The sequence below is a fragment of the Prionailurus viverrinus genome, chromosome F2 (assembly GCF_022837055.1).
Source record: "Prionailurus viverrinus isolate Anna chromosome F2, UM_Priviv_1.0, whole genome shotgun sequence".
NCBI classification, from domain to species: Eukaryota; Metazoa; Chordata; class Mammalia; order Carnivora; family Felidae; genus Prionailurus; species Prionailurus viverrinus.
In genome coordinates this window covers 16,383,476-16,402,270 of record NC_062578.1, presented here as the reverse complement: position 1 = coordinate 16,402,270, position 18,795 = coordinate 16,383,476, and the positions used below count along the sequence as shown (strand labels likewise).

Below are 18,795 nucleotides of genomic sequence, written 5' to 3'. Positions count from 1 at the left end.
CCTGTTATTTTTTATAATAGTTTTATTGAAGTACAACTCACATATACCATACAGTTCACCCATTTGAAGTATACAATTCAGTAATTTTCAGTGTATTCACAGAGTTGTGCAGTCATTACCACAGATAATTTGAGAACATTTTCATTACCGTAGATAGAAACACAGTACCCATTAGCATTCACTCTCCATTTTCCCCCAGCTCTCCCAACTCTAGACAGCCACTAGGCTACTTTCTGCCTCTATGGATTTGCTTGTTTGGGACATTTCATATCAATAGTACCATACACCATATGGTCCTTTGTGACTGGCTCTTTTCACTGTTCTCAAGGTTCATCCATGTTGTAGCATGTATCAGTACTTCATACCTTTTATATGTCTGAATAATACTTCGTTGGTCTAGATATGCCACATTTTATTAATCCATTCATTAGTTGCTGGATATCCAGGTTGTTTTTAGTTTGGGGCCATTATGAATAATGTTGCAAGATACATTGCCATATCTGTTTACTTTTTAAAATATATTTAAAAATTTTTTGTTTATTAAAGATTCAGTGTTTTCTCAAATCTCTTTGAGTAAACTAATTACATTTTAAAAATTCTCAGGGCATCTGGGTGGCTCAGTCATTTGAGTGTCTGACTCTTGATTTCAGCTCAGGTCATGATCTCCCAGTTTGTGAGATCGAGCCCCGTGTCAAACTCTGTGCTGACAGCACGGAGCCTGCTTAGGTTTCTCTTTCCTTCTCACTCTTCCCCTCCCCCCACCAAAATAAATCAAGAAATATTTTAAAAATAAAAAAATAAAAAATTCTCTTACTTCTTGCTAGCTTCTGGGCCATTTGGTTGGTTTTTCATTTTGTTTATTTCTAGCTGATGGGTTTTTTTCAAATGATGATTCTTGTTTGCTTATTCACATGTGTTTAAATTAAGGGCATGGTAAATAGTTGGACCATATCTCTTCTTCAGTTCTGTCTGCCTCTGCAAAATGTCTCTCACCAAGTGGGCTTATCTGACTCTGCCATTAACTTTCTACCTGGTGCGTGTTCCTTACTCTGTATCCACTTGTATGGTATTGCTTAATCATATTACAGTTGTCTTCCTCACAACTAGAGATTTTAAGGCAGATGCCATATCTAATTTCATTTTGTATATCCAACTTCTTTTGCACAGTGCTTTACAAATAATAATGTCTGTTGAATTTCGTATAACATTACTTGTCATGCATTAAACATGTATGTTTTTTTTCCCTAGAGGCGTGGAGCGATTTCCTATGACAGTTCTGATCAGACTGCATTGTACATTCGTATGCTAGGTAAGCATTATTTATTTTGTACCAATATCAGTTAATTTTGTTATCATCCAGTGTTATTTGAGATTGAGATAGGTTTCATTTGGTTACTTTTCATTACTATTTGCAATAGAAATAATCTATTATTTTGAAGTTTAAAAGTCTCAAAACCAATATTGAATGTGATATAAATGAAGAGGCATTTTAGAGTAATTGAAAAATCTCTGGCTTAATAACTGGGACTCTATCTTTAGTACAAAATTTTAAATTGAATTCTAGGGGCGCGTGGGTGGCTTAGTCAGCTAAGCTTCTGACTCTTGATTTCAACTCAGGCCATGACCTCACAGTTGAAGAATTTGAGCCCTGTGTGGGGCTCTGTGCTGAGAGCACGGAGCCTGCTTGGGATTCTCTGTCTCCCTCTCTCTCTCTGCCTCTCCCCCACCCCCTACCTCTCTCTCTCTCAAAATAAACATTGAAAAAAATTTTGAATTCTGAGCATTCTTCATAAAAAGTGTTTCAAATTTGTGGAGTTGCTAAATGCTAAAGAGATGTCCATGGACAAAAAGGAGGCCATGAAATACCTGATCACATAGTACTGTCACTGCATGAATTTTGTTGTCACGTGGCTGGCAAGGAAGACCATTTGTCTTTGTCCAGTGTCTGTTCCTAAATTTTTAATATATTCCTCAAGTCCATAAGGTAAAATGAATTTAGATTATATGTGTATAATTTTCTTTCTCTCTCCCTCTCTTTGCCAGATTTCTCTCCTCATCCACACACTCGTCAATCCCTTCTACTTTAATTCATACTATTAAAAACATACTATTAAGATTCCAGGGACACCTGGGTGGCGCAGTTGGTTAAGTGTCCGACTCTTGATCTCGGCTCAGGTCACGATCTCACAGTTTGTGAGTTCAAGCCCTGCATCAGCCTTTGCACTGATGTTGCAGAGCCTGCCTGACATTCTGTCTCTCCTCTCTGACCCTCCCCCGCTTGTGCTCGTGTGCTCTCTCTCTCTCAAAATAAATAAAGAAACTTAAGATTCTAGTAGGCAGGTTTACTTTGCTTTTCTTAAAGGAGTCTTCCATGACTCCTTTCCTCATGCTCAGAATTCCTCCCTCGACTTCTAAGATATTGAGCCATTCATGTTCTTCACCTTTTTCTGGTTTGTTTGTTTGCTTGCCTTTTTCACGAATCCTTTTTCTTCCTCTTAAGCCTAAGTGTTCTCCAGTGCCCCATTTTTGCTCTTCTTCCTTTTTTCCCCTCTTTAATTTACCTTGGATGTCTGCCTCAGCTCCATTCTACTCTGGTACATATTTTTTTTCCTCACGACTGTGTGGCTTTTTCCTCCTTACAGTCTCCATCTCTCTCAGCAAACATGTTCAGGATTCTGCTCTCCTGAAAACAGACCTTTAGACTCATTTTTTTTTAACTCTGTAGAACATTTCCACATGAGTGTAATATGTCTATTAAACAAAACGTTTGTGTTGCCCAAGTCTGTTCATTTTTGTCTTTTGCCGTCTCAGAACATGTAACTCCATTCTTCTGGTTGTCACATCAGAAACCTTCAGGTCCTTTTTGTCTCTTATTTCTTACCTACTCCATGTCTACTTTATCAGCAAATCCTCTTTGCTAATACCTTCAAAACATATCCAGAATTTCACCAGCCACTGCTGTTACCATCCCGATCTAAGCCATAGTTATTTTTTTATTGTTATAGTTGCATTGTTGTACATTAAACCTCCAGAACTTATCATGCACATCCCTTTGAATGACATCTCTCCATGCCCACCCCCCACCAAGCCATAGTTATTGCCTCGTTTCTTACGTTTGCTCCTTAGCCAGTCTCCCTGCCTCTTCCTCTGTGCCTCTTCTCAGTTATAGTCTATGTGGTCAAAGTGAACATTTTGAGACATAAGTTAAATCAGTCTCACTCCTCCCTTCAGAATCTTCTGATGGTTTTCTGTCTTAGACAAATAGCCAGAGGTATTATGATGGTCCACAAAGGTCCTGCGTGATCCAGCCCTGCTACCTCTCTGACCTCACTTGACACTCACCTCACTCTAGTCATGCTGGCCTCTTTGCTTGACCTTGAACATACCCCTTCTCAGGATATTTTATTTGTTCTTCCTTGTGCCTGGAAACTTCTTCTTCTGGATAGCCACATGGCTCACTGCCTCACTTCGTTCAGGCTTCTCTGCTCAGATACCTCCTTTCCAATGAGGTTTTCTCTGACCACACTAGTAAGTCAGTCCTCCCCTACTTCTCCCTCCATATTCCTTTTTCCTTGCTTTAGTTTTCTCCAGGTTAGTTATTGCCATCTTCCATAGAATGAAATTATTACTTGTTATGTTATTTGTCTCCATGAAAGCATACATTTCATGGAGACAGGGACTTTATGTGTTTTGCTCACTGGTATATTTGCAGTGCCTGACCTGTAGTGGATGCTCAGTAAGAGCTTAGTTTGTTGCAGGGTGAAGGAATCCCCACGTGAGAAAGATGATTAATCATTGTGGGGTGGACTCAGATGACATGAGCCTTGTTGGAAATGATGGCCTTATTTAGAGAAACAACAAGTGAGCAGGAAGTCCTTCTAGGCAAGCAGAATTCAAGGGAGTGAAGACCTAAAGGTTGTGCAGTTGGAGGCTGTGAAAGTATAGTGGGGAAAGTGCTGCCTTTGGAGCCCACAGAGCAAAGTTTAAATCCTGACTCACCCTTTACACTAGCTTTGTGGCATGAGCAGGCTACCTCTCACAGTCTCAATATCTTCATCTGTAAAATGGGGACTAAGATTCCTACCTCTCAGAATTGCTTAGAGAATTAAAATAATGCCTATAAGGAGCAGAGTGTCTGGTACACAGTTGCAGTGGTTATTTTGCTCTATGGAGAAGTAGATCCGAAAGTCCTATAGACACATGTAGAAACAATTCTGGGCTTATAAAGGTTGAAGTTTAAGTTAAGACCCAACTAAAGGCCTTGGGTATATCCATAGTCAATGAGAAAAGAGAAAAGTTATATCAAATTAAACATTTATTGCAAAGTCTTTAACACTTTTCTGTACGTTTATAAAATTGTAAGGTCCTTGAGAATAGGTAATATATTTTCTTTCATGTCTCTTATAGTCTATAGGATGGTGCTAGACACTTAATATTTTTCTTTCTGGATTTTTAAAGTTTTGTGCTGAGGATTTTTTAAACTCCTTGTGAATAATAAGATATTAGGTTGGATTGTTACATACTTGTCATGTTTTCAAATGCTAACTTTAAAATTTAGATTGTAATTTTTATTATTGTAAGGGAAGATGAAAAAACCCCCTCATCTAGCCTTACAACTCAATATTGAAAATTTGTAAACCCCTTCACATATATCCACTCTCAACTACTTATTCCATATATATATCACTAATGGGTCATTACTTGTGAGTATGATACCACATAAACCTTTGCTGCATATGGGAGCTTCTTCCCAGATGGCAGCCTTCTAAGCTTATGTTTTATTCTCGATTTTGTCCAGGAGATGTACGTGTAAGGAGTCGAGCAGGATTTGAATCAGAAAGAAGAGGTTCTCATCCATATATTGATTTTCGTATTTTTCATGGTGAGTGTTGGCATATATGGTATTTCTCTTAGGCTTTCAGTAAACTTTACATTTTCATAAAATTATGTAATTTTTCAAAAGAAAAAATACAAAAAAACCAGTATGTTTTGAATGTCTTAAAAACACTGGGTCATGATAAATGACACTTTATTTCTAGCTAATGTTAGTAAATGCTTAGAGACAATTAGAATTGGAAAGTATAAAATACGAAAGCTGATATAGTTTTTCTTCTTTCCAATTTAAATGTGAAATACTTTGGTACATTTTTTTTCTTTCATATAAGATATATATGTAATCTTTTAAGTTGTTTTATTCCAAATGTTTTGTCTTCACTACCCTAGATAAAATGTTTTTGTGCAAATGACATTTTGTAAGGTATTTTCATAGCTAATAACGTATATCCTGATTTATTTGAAAATACACCTCCAGCCTTAAAGGTTTTTGGTAGAATGCATATTTTGAAAACAAGTGTTGTGTGGGTCAGACCCATAATGGAGAAAATGGAAAAAACAGAACTTCTAAAACCGTTAAACATTAAACACATCTGGTTTTGGAGGAGTTCCATTTTTGGTAATATTGGATAAATTATTTGGATTAACACTCCAGTTTTAAAAATTAGAAAAACTGGACAAAGTGGAAGACATGTATTTGAGTGTATTGGAATGCTGGGAAGGCAGAGATGAACCTGGCATTTAGGCTACTTTTCCTCTGGGTAGCATCTACTGATTCTGGGAAAGGTGGATGAGAAGCTGAGCAGAGCTTCTGATGGACACTTAAGGCTGGAAAAACAAAAACAGGTGTTAATACTCCACCAAGGTTGGAGCATCAGTCCTGGTAAACCCTTTATGCCATTGGAACCCCAAAGTGGTATCCCTTAGAAATAAATCTGGCTTTGAAATAGCTCAATCTGTGATTAGATTAAGGTAATCTGTGATTTGAGTACCACTAGCCACCTACTTGAAGTAAATGTTAATCTTTGGAGGAAGGTAACATTACCCTAAATCTCAAGTTAACTCTAAATTTTTCATAAAACACTGAATTAAAAATAAAAAGGCAAAAGGAGGTAAGACAGTGTGACCAAAAATGAAGAGGAAATGATAGAAACATCCACAGGAGATTCTAATAATGGAATTCTTTCACATGAGCTTCAAAATGACTATTATGTTGATGGGAGAAAAAAAAAAAGGAATGAGAATTTCAGTAGAGGACTGAAAATTGTGAAAAAAAGAATCAAATAGACGTTTAAGAATGAAAAATAACATACCTTAAATAAGAACTCATTGGAGATGGTTTTAATAGCAAATAAGACCCCAAATTCAGAGAGAATTAGTGGACTGGAATATTAGGTCAAAAGGAAATCATTCAGAATGAAACACAATGAGGCAAAAGGTAGAAAATATGGAAAAGATACATGGAATATGTTCTAGTTACCTATTGGTCTGTATCTGTCAAGACTTGTGGAGAATCTAAGATTTTACCTTATAATTGAACAAATAAGTTAGCCTATTACCGCTTCCTGGATGCTAACAGAAGACACAAGTCTCCTGGGTCAGAGGCAAAGGACTTCTTATTCATGGCACAGCAGGCAACATGAAAATCATATTGTGTCAGCTCCTCTAGCCCCACCACATCCCATAGTGGCAACCTGGAGGATTTTATGTGGATACTGTGCACACAGTGAATTTTCATTACATCTGAGCAGTAATGAGCTTGGGGAGGATGCCTTTTTTACAGTAATACTTCTCTTTGTCCCAGAAAAAGATATTATTTATTCCTCAAGGTTGCTAGCTGCAAACACAACCCTGAGAAATGGCCCGGGTAAAAATTGGCCAGGGCTTGTCAGGAAGAATGTACAGGGACACTCAGAAGTATCCTCTGTGGAGGATTATCTCTCCCAAAAGTAACAAATGACTCTAAAACGTATTGGCCTAAAGCAACTTTTTTTGTGTTCATGATTCTAAGGTTCAGGAATTTAGTCAGCATATCAGGTTCGATTTGTCTGTGATCCACAGTGCTTTGATTTTCAGCTGGGGTAGTTCAAACAGCTAGAGATGGCTGGGATGGCTCCACTAGCTCCATAGTCTGGGGCCTTGCTTTATCTCCACATGTCCCCTCCTGGAGCTGGAACATCTAAGATGACTTCTGCATTCTTATATGTGATGCCAGGGTAGGGTAGCTGGTATTTCTGGGGCTGGCCAGCGTTTCTTTCTTTCCATAAATGGCAGTCTCAGGGTAGTTGGCCTTCTTCCATGGCAGCTGGCTTCACCCAGAGCAAGCATTCGAAAAGAGAGGAAGTATGGGAACACCTGGTCTCTGACCATGTGGGCATGGACACTGGCACATTTTCGTTTTCTGTTGATCAGCTGTGTCACACAGCTTGCTCAGATTCGTGCACAGAGGACATAGACCCCACTTGTCAAAGGGAGTAAGGTTAAAAGTTTTTTAATCTTCTATCCTTAATCTGGCACAAAATGTGTTAAAAAGGTTATTAGGGTCCCAGGAGAGGAATGGGAAAATATAGCAGAAGTAGTCTTTGGAAAGGTAATGGCTGAAAAATCTCTAAAGCTTGATAAAACACATTAACGTACAGATTCAAGAAGCCTTATGAATCTTAAGTACAGTAACATTACAAGAAAACCACAGTAGATTAGCACAGTATAAGTAGAAACCAAAATCAAAGAGAAATGATTTCACTCATATGTGAGCAAAAACAAATGACCAATGAGGGGGTAAAAAGAGAGGGAGGGAGGCAAACTAACAGACTCTTAGCTATAGAGAACAAACTGATGGTTACCAGAGGGGTGGTGGGTGTGAGTATGAGTGAAATAGGTGATGAGGATTAAGAAGGGCACTTGTTGTGATGAGCACTGAGTGTTGTGGGGAAGTGTTGAATCACTATATTGTACACCTGAAACTAATATTACACTGTATGTTAACTAACGAATTTAAATAGAAACACACACACACACACACACACACACACACACACACACACACATCTATATCTATCTATGTATATAGGGCATTTTAAACCTGAGAGTAAACTCTTTTCCAAAATGGAAAAGAAAAGGGGTGCCTGGCTGGCTCAGTCAGTAGAGCATGCAAGTATTGATTTCAGGATAGTGACTTCAAGCCCCACACTGGGCACAGAGCCTACTTAAAAAAAGAAAGAAAAAAGACATGCAAAATGGAAAAGTAAACCAAATAAATAAGTAAAAGTAGTGAGAATGGGAAATAAAAGTAGTGACAGAGAAAGAAAATCATTATCTTCAAAGGAGCAGCCATGAGATTGCCAGAAACAGATTCTGTTTCAACAGAAACTAAGAAGCTAGAAGACAAAGGAAAGTTAGCTTCAAAGTGATGGAAAAAAATAAATAACTGTCAAACTAAAATTTCACCCACAAACTCTTCCAGAGAATAAGAGAAAAAAGGACACACTTCACAACTTATTATAGGCCAGCATAATCTTGCTACTAAAACCTAGCAGGGATATGACAAGAATAGAAAATTACAGCCAGTATCACTCACGAATATAGATGAAAGTATAACATACTATCAAATTAAATCTGCAATTTTTAGGAAAAAGAATATATTTTGACCCAATTTCAATTTTCCCAGAAATATAAGATTGGCTTAACATTCAAAAACCAGACATTATAATTAGCCGTGTTATTAATAGAATAAAGGAGAAAAGTCACAGAAAGACCAATATATAAAGAATGTCATTTATCACCTTTTCTATTCAGTATTATTTTGGAGTCTCTAGCTAGTACTGTAATTTAAGAAAAAGAAATAAAAGATATAAAGATTAGGAAAGAAGTATAAGTGTCACTATTTATGGATGACATGATTATGTACTTAGAAAACTATTAGGAGTAATAGGTGAGTTTGCAAATTTGAAGGGTGCAAAGTCAATATGTAGTTGTATTTCTGTAAAGCATCATTGACAAAAATTGAAATAACAATTTAAATTTACATCAACGAAAGATCAAATATGTAGGGATCAGTCTAACAAGAGATGCATATGACTCTGTATAGGAAACTATAAGATATTATAGAGAAAAGAAGACCTAAGTGAACAGAAGTATATACTATTGTTCATGGATTGGAAGATTGAATATTTTAAAGATGGTAGTTTTTCTTGAATTGACCTATAGATTTAGTGAAATCACAATAAAGATCCCAGCAGGGGTTTTTTTTTTCCCTTTGGTAGAATCGACACACTGTAAAACCTACATAAAGATTAAAAAAGCCCAGGGGCACCTGGCTGGCTCAGTGGGTGGAATGTGTGACTCTTGATCTCAGGATTGTGAGTTTGAGCCCTGCATTGGGTGTAGAGATTACTTGAAATAAAATCTTGAAAAAAAACAAAAAGCCCAAAGTAGTCAAGACAATCAGAAAAAATAAGAACCATGTTATAGAAGCTTTATATTCCTCCCAGTTCTAAAGACTTGTTATAAACTATAGTTATAGTTAAGGTAGTGTGATATTGGTTCAAGGACTGAGAAATAGGCTAATGAAACATTGTAAGTTTCAGAAACAGATGCACACATATTGGGGATGTTTGGTTACAAATGTAGTAATGTAGTGGAAAAGATTATCTTTTCAATAAATGGTCCTGCAGTTGGTGAGATCGAGCCCTGAATCAGGCTGTGCTGGGCTCTGGGATTCTCTCTCTCCCTCTCTCTCTGCCCCTCCCCCACTTGTGTGCACACTCTTTCTCTCTCTTTCAAATGAAATAAGCATTGAAAAAAAATTTTTTTAAATAAATGATGCTGAATCAATTGGCTACCCATATGGGAAATCATGAATCTTGACCCCTTATTCACATCATAACAAAAAAAATCAAATTTGGGCGTATTTAGTTTTCCAAATTATACTGATAAGTCAAAATGAGCAAGAAGAATTGATTTAGTGATGTAGATAGAGGTGGTGATAAGGGAAACCTGACGATTAAATGAATTTAAAAGAACAGGAAGATAGATGTAGCAAATACAGACAAGTGAAAGTCCTTTAGAGACTTTTCACTGTGAAGAAAAGGAAAGAGAGAGGCAGCTGTCAAGGGAAGTAGGATCACTAAAGACAGAAATTAATAGCAAGACTGGGAAACAAAAAGACCTGGACACCTGGAAATTTTTTAAATTCTAAAATTCTTGAGTCAAAGAGGAGATGAAATCTGATTTTGCAGACTATTAAAAAATGATCATTAAGACTACACATGAAAAAACGGTGAAATTCAGTTAAAGCAGGGCTTATGGGAAAATTCATGGCATTAAAAATATTTACATTAATAAACAGGAAAAAATGGGGCACCTGAGTGGCTCAGTCAGTTAAGCACCCAACTTCGGCTCAGGTCATGATCTCACGGTTGGTAGGTTCAAGCTCTGCATCGGGCTCTGTGCTGACAGCTCAGAGCCTGGAGCCCGCTTCAGATTCTGTGTCTCCCTCTGTCTGCCCCTCCGCCACTTGCACTCTGTCTCTCGAATTGTCTCAAAAATAAATAAACATTTTAAATAAAACGTTTTAAATAAACAAATAAATAAATACAGGAAAGAATGAAATAAGTGAATTAAATAGTCAAGTTCAAGAAGTTAGAAGAAGAATAACAAAGTACACCTAAGGAAGGATGAAGATAGCAGTTAGTAAAGATAAAAAACAGAAATTAATGAGTTAAAACCTAAAATAAAAATAAACTAAATAATTACTCTTTGCAACAAAATCGATAATGCCGGCTAACTCAGTCAAGGGATTAAATTAAGCTATGATGAATACTTAAAAACTAAGGGGAGGGGGGAATCCTTAACAGATACAAGGGAAATTAAGAATAAAAATAGACTGCTTAAGAATAATTCTGGGGGCGCCTGGGTGGCGCAGTTGGTTAAGCGTCCGACTTCGGCCAGGTCACGATCTCGCGGTCCGTGAGTTCGAGCCCCGCGTCAGGCTCTGGGCTGATGGCTCAGAGCCTGGAGCCTGTTTCCAATTCTGTGTCTCCCTCTCTCTCTGCCCCTCCCCCGTTCATGCTCTGTTTCTCTCTGTCCCAAAAATAAATAAACATTGAAAAAAAAAATTAAAAAAAAAAAAAAAAGAATAATTCTGATTTGGGGCTCCTGGGTGGCTTAGTTGGTTGAGCATCCAACTGACTCTTGATTTCAGCTCAGATTGTGATTCCAGCATCATGGGATCGAGCTTAGCATGGAGCCTGCTTGAGATTCTCTCTTTCCCTCTGCCCCTCTCCCCTGCTTGCTCTCTCTCTTTCTCTCTAAAATGAAAAAAAAAAAGGGGGGGGAATAATTTTGATTAATTTTTTGTTTAGGAAAAAACATTTTTTAAATAAAAATGTTATTTATGTTAACATGGGTTTATTATATTTCTTTAAAAGACTATTTTTTAGAACAGTTTTGGGTTCAGAGCAAAATAGAGAGGAAGTATAGAGATTTACCACATACCCCCATACCACAGATGCATAGCTTCCTCTACTATCAACATCACCAACAAGTGTGATACATTGATTAGAATTGATGAATCTATATTGACACATCATAATCACCCAGAGTCCATTGTTTACATTAGAGTTCACTCTAGGTGTCGTACGTTCTATGGGTTTGGACAAATATGTAATGACACGTATCCATTGTTATACAGAGAATTTTTATTGCCCTAAAAATCCTTTGTGTTCCACCTATTTATCCCTCCTTTCCCCAACCATTAGCAACTAATGATCTTTTTACTTTATAAATTGCTTTGCCTTTTCCAGAATGTCATATACGTGGAATCATACAGTAGGTAACGATTAAGTGAATTTAAGAAAACAGGAAAATAGATGTAGCAAATACAGACAGATTGTCTGTATTTTCAGATTGGCTTTTTTAACATGAATAATACTCATTTTAGATTACTCCTTACCTTTTCATGACTTGATAGCTTCTTTCTTTTTAGCACTGAATAATATTCCATTGCCTGGATGTACCACAGTTTATTTCTCCCCTACCTACTGAAGGACGTCTTGGTTGCTTCCAGGTTGTGGCACTTATGAATAAAGCAGCTACAAACATCTATATGCAAGTTTTTGTGTGGATATAAGTTTTTGACTCCTTTGGATAAATACCAAGGAGTGTGATTGCTGGATTATATGGCAAAGAGTATGTTTAGTTTGGTTAGAAACTGCCAAACTGTCTTCCAGAGTGGCTGTACCACTTAGGATTCCTTCCAGTAATGAATGGGAATTTCTGTTGCTCCACATTCACATCAACATTTGGTGTTGTGAGTATTCTGAATCTTAGCCTTTCAAATAAGTATGTAAAGGTATCTTGTTTTAATTTGAAATTTCCTGTGGGTCATCTTTTCATAGGCTTAATTTGCCATCTGTGTCTTCTTTGATGAGGTATCAAGGTTTTTGGCCCATTTCTTTAATCAAGTTGGTTATTTTCTTGTAGGACATTAAGAGTTCTTTGTGTACTATGGATAATAGTCCCTTATTAGATATGTCTTTTGTAACTATTTTCTCCCATCCTGTGGCTTGTCTTCTCATTCTCCTGACATTGTCTTGCAGAGCAGAAGTTTTTAATTTTAATCAAGTCCATCTAATCAATTTCTTTCATGGATCGTGCATGTCTTTGGTGTTGTTTCTAAAAGGCATTTCCATACCTAAGGTTGTCCAGATTTTCTTCTGTGTTATCTTCTAGGAGTTTTATAGTTTTTTATTTTATACTTAAGTCTATCATCCATTTTGAATTAATTTTTGTGACGGGTGTAAGGTCTGTATTACATTCATTTTTTTGCATATGGATGCCCAGTTGTTCCAGCGCCATTTGTTGAAGAGACTTTCTTTGCTCTGTTGTATTGCTTTTGTTCCGTTGTCAGAGATCAGTTGGCTATTTTTATGTGGGTTTATTTCTGGGCTTTCTACTTTGTTCTACTGGTCTATTTTTCTGTTCTTTTGCCAGTACCACACTGTCTTGATTTTTGTAGCTTTATAGTAAGTCTGGAAGTTGGACAGTGTCAGGCTCCCAACTTTGTTCTTCTCCTTCAATAATGAGTTGTCTAGTCTGGGTCTTTTGCCTCTCTGTGTAAACTTTACAATCAATTTGTTGATATCCACAAAATAACTTACTGGATTTTGATTGGGATTGCATTGAAACTAAGGATCAAGTTGAGAAGAACTGACATCTTGACCATATTGAATTTTCCTATCCATGAACATAAAATATCTCCATTTATTTAGTTCTTTTTTTATTTCTTTCCTCATGTAGATCTTGTATGTATTTTACTAGATTTATTAATAAAGTATTTCATTTTGAGGGGTGCTAATGAAAATGGCATTGTGTTTTTCATTTCAAATGCCATTTGTTTATTGCTGGTACATAGGAAAGCAATGAACTTTTCTATATTAACCTGTATCCTGCAACCTTGCTATAATAATTGCTTATTGGTTTCAGGAATTTTTTTGTTTATTCTTTCATGTATAGACAATCATTTCTTCTGTGAACAAAGAGGGTTTTCTTTCTTTCTCTCCAATCTGTATATGTTTTATTTTCTTTCTTATTGCATTAGCTAGGACTTATAATGTTAAAAAGAATGGTGAGAGGAGACATCCTTGCCTTCTACCTAATCTTAGTGGGAAAATGTCAAGTTTCTTACCATTTAGTATTTTAGCTGTGGGTTTGTTTTTTGTTTTGTTTTTGTTTTTAAGAGGGTACATGCACGTGCACATGGGAGCAGGGGAAGGGCAGAGGGTTAAAGAGAATCTTTTTATTTTAAAATTTTATTTATTTTCATTTTTTTAGAGAAAGAGTACAAGTGGGGGAGAGGGGCAGAAGGAGGGAGAGAGAGTGAAGCAGGCTCTGCACTCAGCATGGAGCCCAATGTGGGGCTTGGTCCCATGACCCTGGGATCATGACCCAGGCCAAAATCGAGAGTCAGATGCTCAACCTACTGAGCCTTCCAGGTACCCCTAACTGTGGGGTTTTTATAGATATTCTTTATCAAGTTGAGAAAATTCCCAATATTCCTAGTTAACTTGAGAGGTTTTATCATGAAAGGGTGTTGGATTTTGTCAAATACTTTTAATGCATCTGTTGGTATGATCGTGTGTGTGTGTGTGTGTGTGTGTGTGTGTGTTTAAGTCTGTTGATGTGATGGATTACATTAATTTATTTTTTAATGTTGGACCAGCCTTGCATACGTGGTATAAATACCACTTGGTTGTAGTATATAGTTCTTTTAATACATTTTTGTATTTGACTTGCTGATATTTTGTTGAAGATTTTTGCACCTATAGGCATAAGAGATACTGGTCTGTAGTTTTCTTAGAATGTTTGTGTCTGGTTTTACTGTTAGAGTAATGCTAGCCTCATAGAGTGCATTAGAAGTATTCCCTCTGTTACAGTCTCCTGAAAGAGATTGTAGAGAATTGGTATAATTTCTTCCTTATGGGTGCAGTAGAATTCACCAGTGAACCATTTGGGCCTGATGTTTTCTGTTTTGGAAAGTTATTAATTATTAATTCCAATATTTTAATAAATAATAGGCCTATTCAGATTGTCTATTCTTGTGTGAGTTGTGGCAGACATTTACTGTGGGGTTCTGGTCAGACCTGGAGGTAAATCTCACTAAATTGTTGGGATGCCCCATGACTGGGTCTCAGAATTGGTCACACTCAGCCTCCAGAAATTCATCAGTTATTCATCTGTGCTCCAGTAAATTGTTCTTCTTTCTCATCATCTCTTGGTCTCTCACATCTTGAGGGAGGTGGTTTGCCCTGTGTCCTCACCTCTCTTACAGATCCTAGAAGAGTTCAGTCTGGTCAGCTTTTTATTTATTGTTAGGACAGAGTGGCAGCTTCCAAGCTTCTTATATGTGGATACAGAAACTGGAAGTACTATTGTGTTATTTTTTAATGAAATGATAAACAAGTATTTACAAATTTCGTTTTAATTTCTATCATGGTGAATATCAGTAGCTGTAACTCATATAAGCGAGAGCTCTTTGGGGCAGTCAGTAATTTTAAGTGTAAAGGAGTTGTGAAAAGCAGCATGTTTGGGAAAGTTGCCCAAGAGTTACGTCAAATCATGAGGTCTAGAGATTTTACAGGCAAATTCTTCTGGATCTTTAGAAGACTGATGATTATTTTTAAGAAGAAAATACACTCTTATTGTACGTGTCTGTTAAAAAAAGTTTTTGAAAAAAAATTTAGCAAAAGAGATTCCAACAGTATAAAAGAACAATAGTCCAGTCTTAGTGGGTTTGTTTTAAGGAAGAACGCAAGCATAATTCAATATCTAGATTTTGTGGGGGTTTTTTTTTGTAACAATATGTTGACAACATTGGTTGCTTCCAGGAAGAAATGGGTGATTGAGAAAATGAAATAAAAAGTGTTTTATTGTAGAGCCTTTTGAATTTTGATTCATGTGAATTTATTATCATTGAAAAGTTTAAATAAAATTATTTATGAATATTGTAATATTCATGAATTAGGATGTGAATAAGGATATCAGTAAAAAGGTTAATTCTAAATATTGATATTATAAAGAAAGGTGCAGTTATATTGGGAGTCTCTAGAATAACCCCTTATCTTTCACTGAATTTACTGAAATGGAGGATTTGAAATGTGTAATTAATATTGGAATTTTATTTATTTTTTTTTTCCTTTTTTTTTTTTTAATTTTTTTTTTCAACGTTTATTTATTTTTGGGACAGAGAGAGACAGAGCATGAACGGGCGAGGGGCAGAGAGAGAGGGAGACACAGAATCGGAAACAGGCTCCAGGCTCTGAGCCATCAGCCCAGAGCCCGACGCGGGGGTCGAACTCACGGGCCGTGAGATCGTGACCTGGCTGAAGTCGGACGCTTAACCGACTGCGCCACCCAGGCGCCCCAATATTGGAATTTTAAATAAGGACATAAGAGACCTTTTGGTTGGGAGAGTTGAAAGTACTCTCTAGTGGAATTAAAATAGGATCGATGACTTCTAATCATTACAAAGCCAAGAACTAATAATAAAAATTCTAAAGGACAAAACAAGAGTAGACCAAAGATATCAATGATAGTAATAAAGGTAAAGGATGAAATATACCTTCTAAGAGATGAAGAAGCTCAGATTAGGTAAAAAATGAAACCTAATGACAAACACTGGTTAAAAACAATATGAAGCAGTACCAAGCTAGAAGAGGTTACGTTGGGTTTGGAGATCTACACTTGTATCCTGATCTACTGATTTACAACGATTTAGGATGGTGTCTCAGAATGTATGGAAGGGTATCTCACAACTCTTGACCTCATCATGCTGCTGTTTACAAAAGGTGAAGACTCTAGGTTGGAAATTGACTGTCACTGTAGGGTCGGTCCTGTAGTTTCTGCAAAACAATATCTCTCTAAGCCAAAAAGATGATACAATTTGGAGAATTCCTTTTTTTTTTTCATAGAGAAAAAATGAATCATTGTTTCCTACTGGTATAGTAGCTATTGTTCATCACAGAGGTCGGAATTCTTAAAAGAAAAATCTTAATCTTATGTTTTATGAAATGTGATCTAATCAGAGAGTGAGCACACGCTCCTGCTATGACCTAAACCTCCCATGAGCCATCTTCAGGAGCCTCCTCTTCTTCAGACTTGGCAAAGGCACCTACCTGCCCTTAAGCAGCTCTCTGGGTTAAGTTTAAGCCTTCAGAGGGACTGAAGCATTTGAAAGACTTTAGTAATGTGTCCTCTCCCTTATGTATAATTAAAAATAAGATTTTATTTTTCACAATGACACAACCTTGCATGCTGAAATTAAAATAGTTTCTACATGCTCAGGTTGCAAACTTCTAGATAGATGTATTAAATGGATTGAAATTAGAATGTCTACCGCTCCTTAACTCCCCTCTTCTGTGTACCTCTGTGGTTGTAACTTAACCTCACTCTTAATTTTCCCGTTGTCAAATTCCTGTCTCTTTCTGCTCTTTCATTGCTTAAATCCAGTCTGCATTAAATTCCTTGTATTTTGTAACCAAAAATAGCTGCCATATTTCTTTCCTCTCTGTCCTCCTTATCTCTTATCCTACTTGATTCAGACCTTTATCACCACTGTCTGGGATTATTCTGGTATTATCTTAACCATTGTCCTTATTTTTAGGATTTATGTCTTGTAATATAACCCGTGCTCTGTACCCAAAGTCGGATCTTTCTAAAGAAAGGAAAAGCTTAAAATATAGGGGAAAAATGCATCACAGCAGGTAAAGACACATAATACACTATCAGCATATTAATTAAAACTTATTTTTTGTCAGTAATTTTGTGTTCTATCTGTTGTATCTGTGAGGTGCTGATATTTAAGTGCTAGAATAGTTTTAACTAATTTCTGGATTATGACTTTCTCCATGTTGATATATTATCTTTACTACAATATACTATCTTTACTACGAGACATCTGCATTGCAATATTGAGCTTTTCTTTTAAGGTTTTTTTTATACATACAGTTAATAATAAACAGTGTTTGGGTTTCCCCTCAAGATAGCTGGCCAGTTAGGGAACAATCCCAGGCTCCAAAGATAATAAGTAGGGCCTCAGCAATAATTTTTTTCTATAGGTATTACAGTTTTTCTGCCTTGAGTTTTTGTCATTTGGATTGTCTGTTATAAATCCTTCTCTTAAGGCCCCAGTATGATTTGTCATAGGCCTTATCATACAAGTTTTGACTTTGAGTCTTTCTGAAAGAGTATGAAGAAGCCACAGAAGAAAATCAGTTCAACACAGAAATACCTTAAATATGGAAACAATGTCCAGCCTCACTACCAATCAAACAAATTCCTATCAAATTTAGGAGCTTAAACTATCAGCTAAAGTGCTGGTGATAGTTACTTTGTTAGAGACTCTAGGGGGCAATTCCTCGGTATGCATCAAGAATTTTAAACATTTTTTTCTTTGTTTTCACCACTGGAAATGTATGCAAAGGGAATAATCATTGGTAAATGTTAATGTATGTACAAAGATGTTCACTTTGTTTTTGTTTGGTTTTGTTTATAATAGGGAAATGTATTAAATTGTGGTATTAGTGACTGAAATATTTAGGAGTAAAAGACCAGAATGTTTATAATCTACCCTCAGATGTTCAGAAGAAGAAACGTCCATGGACACTCTATGCAAATATTAAAGCAATGGAAAAAAATGTTAACAATGGCAAATCTGAGTAAAGGGTATTCCTTGTACTATTTTCAGTTTAGTTTACAACCTTTTGTATTTTATACCTGTATTTTGAAATGATCTCCAAACAAAAAAGGTTGGTAATTAAATTATATGTAAGCTTATTAAAAATGAAGGGTTTATAATCAGAATATATATGTTAATTAACTGGTATTGGACCAGTTCTATGGTTGCTTATTACAGAACTGTGGGAATTCAAACTTTGGGAAGATGATTAAAAACTTACTTGTACTCATGTTACAGAGGGATTTTGATGGTCGCCAGTCGTCTTTGCCAAGAAGTGTTTCCCAAAGATCTGGTTTTAACCTGTAATCAGGGTTAGTCTGGCATGTTTATTGCAATGATTCTACTTTAATCAATAAATTCTACATTTTTAAGTTAAATCTTTCCTGAAATGGATGTATCATACAGAAGCCTTGTTCTTAACTAGATTTTTTTCCTTTTTCTTTTGTCTCTAATGCTTTTAGTGGGCTGTTCATGCTAAGTTCTTTTGTGAATTTATCAGGTATTATCTTAGTTCTGTGGGGCAAGAAATCAAAAACTTTGCCCAGATATCATCTCTCACTGAAGAGATTTTTCTGAAGCAATCTTTTACCTTTGTTTTTGTTCTTATTAACTTCTGTGTTATATAGCACATAAGGTAATATGTATCATACATATGAAAATGTTGGTGCTAACACTTTTTTGAGACCCACTGACAAATTTCAGCTTTCATCCCATTCTTAAAAGATCCC

General features: G+C 36.3%; 1 protein-coding gene across 3 annotated transcripts in view; it reads left to right on the top strand.

Moving 5' to 3' along the window:
• Nucleotides 1-18,795, top strand: part of PDE7A (phosphodiesterase 7A) — a 271,768-nt gene that overhangs the window by 210,125 nt on the left and 42,848 nt on the right. For all 3 annotated transcript variants that reach the window (XM_047842854.1, XM_047842853.1, XM_047842855.1), the window contains 2 exons: nucleotides 1,249-1,309; nucleotides 4,799-4,882. In XM_047842854.1, coding sequence (XP_047698810.1) covers nucleotides 1,249-1,309; nucleotides 4,799-4,882 — 145 coding nt within the window. The remainder of the gene's footprint in view (nucleotides 1-1,248; nucleotides 1,310-4,798; nucleotides 4,883-18,795) is intronic.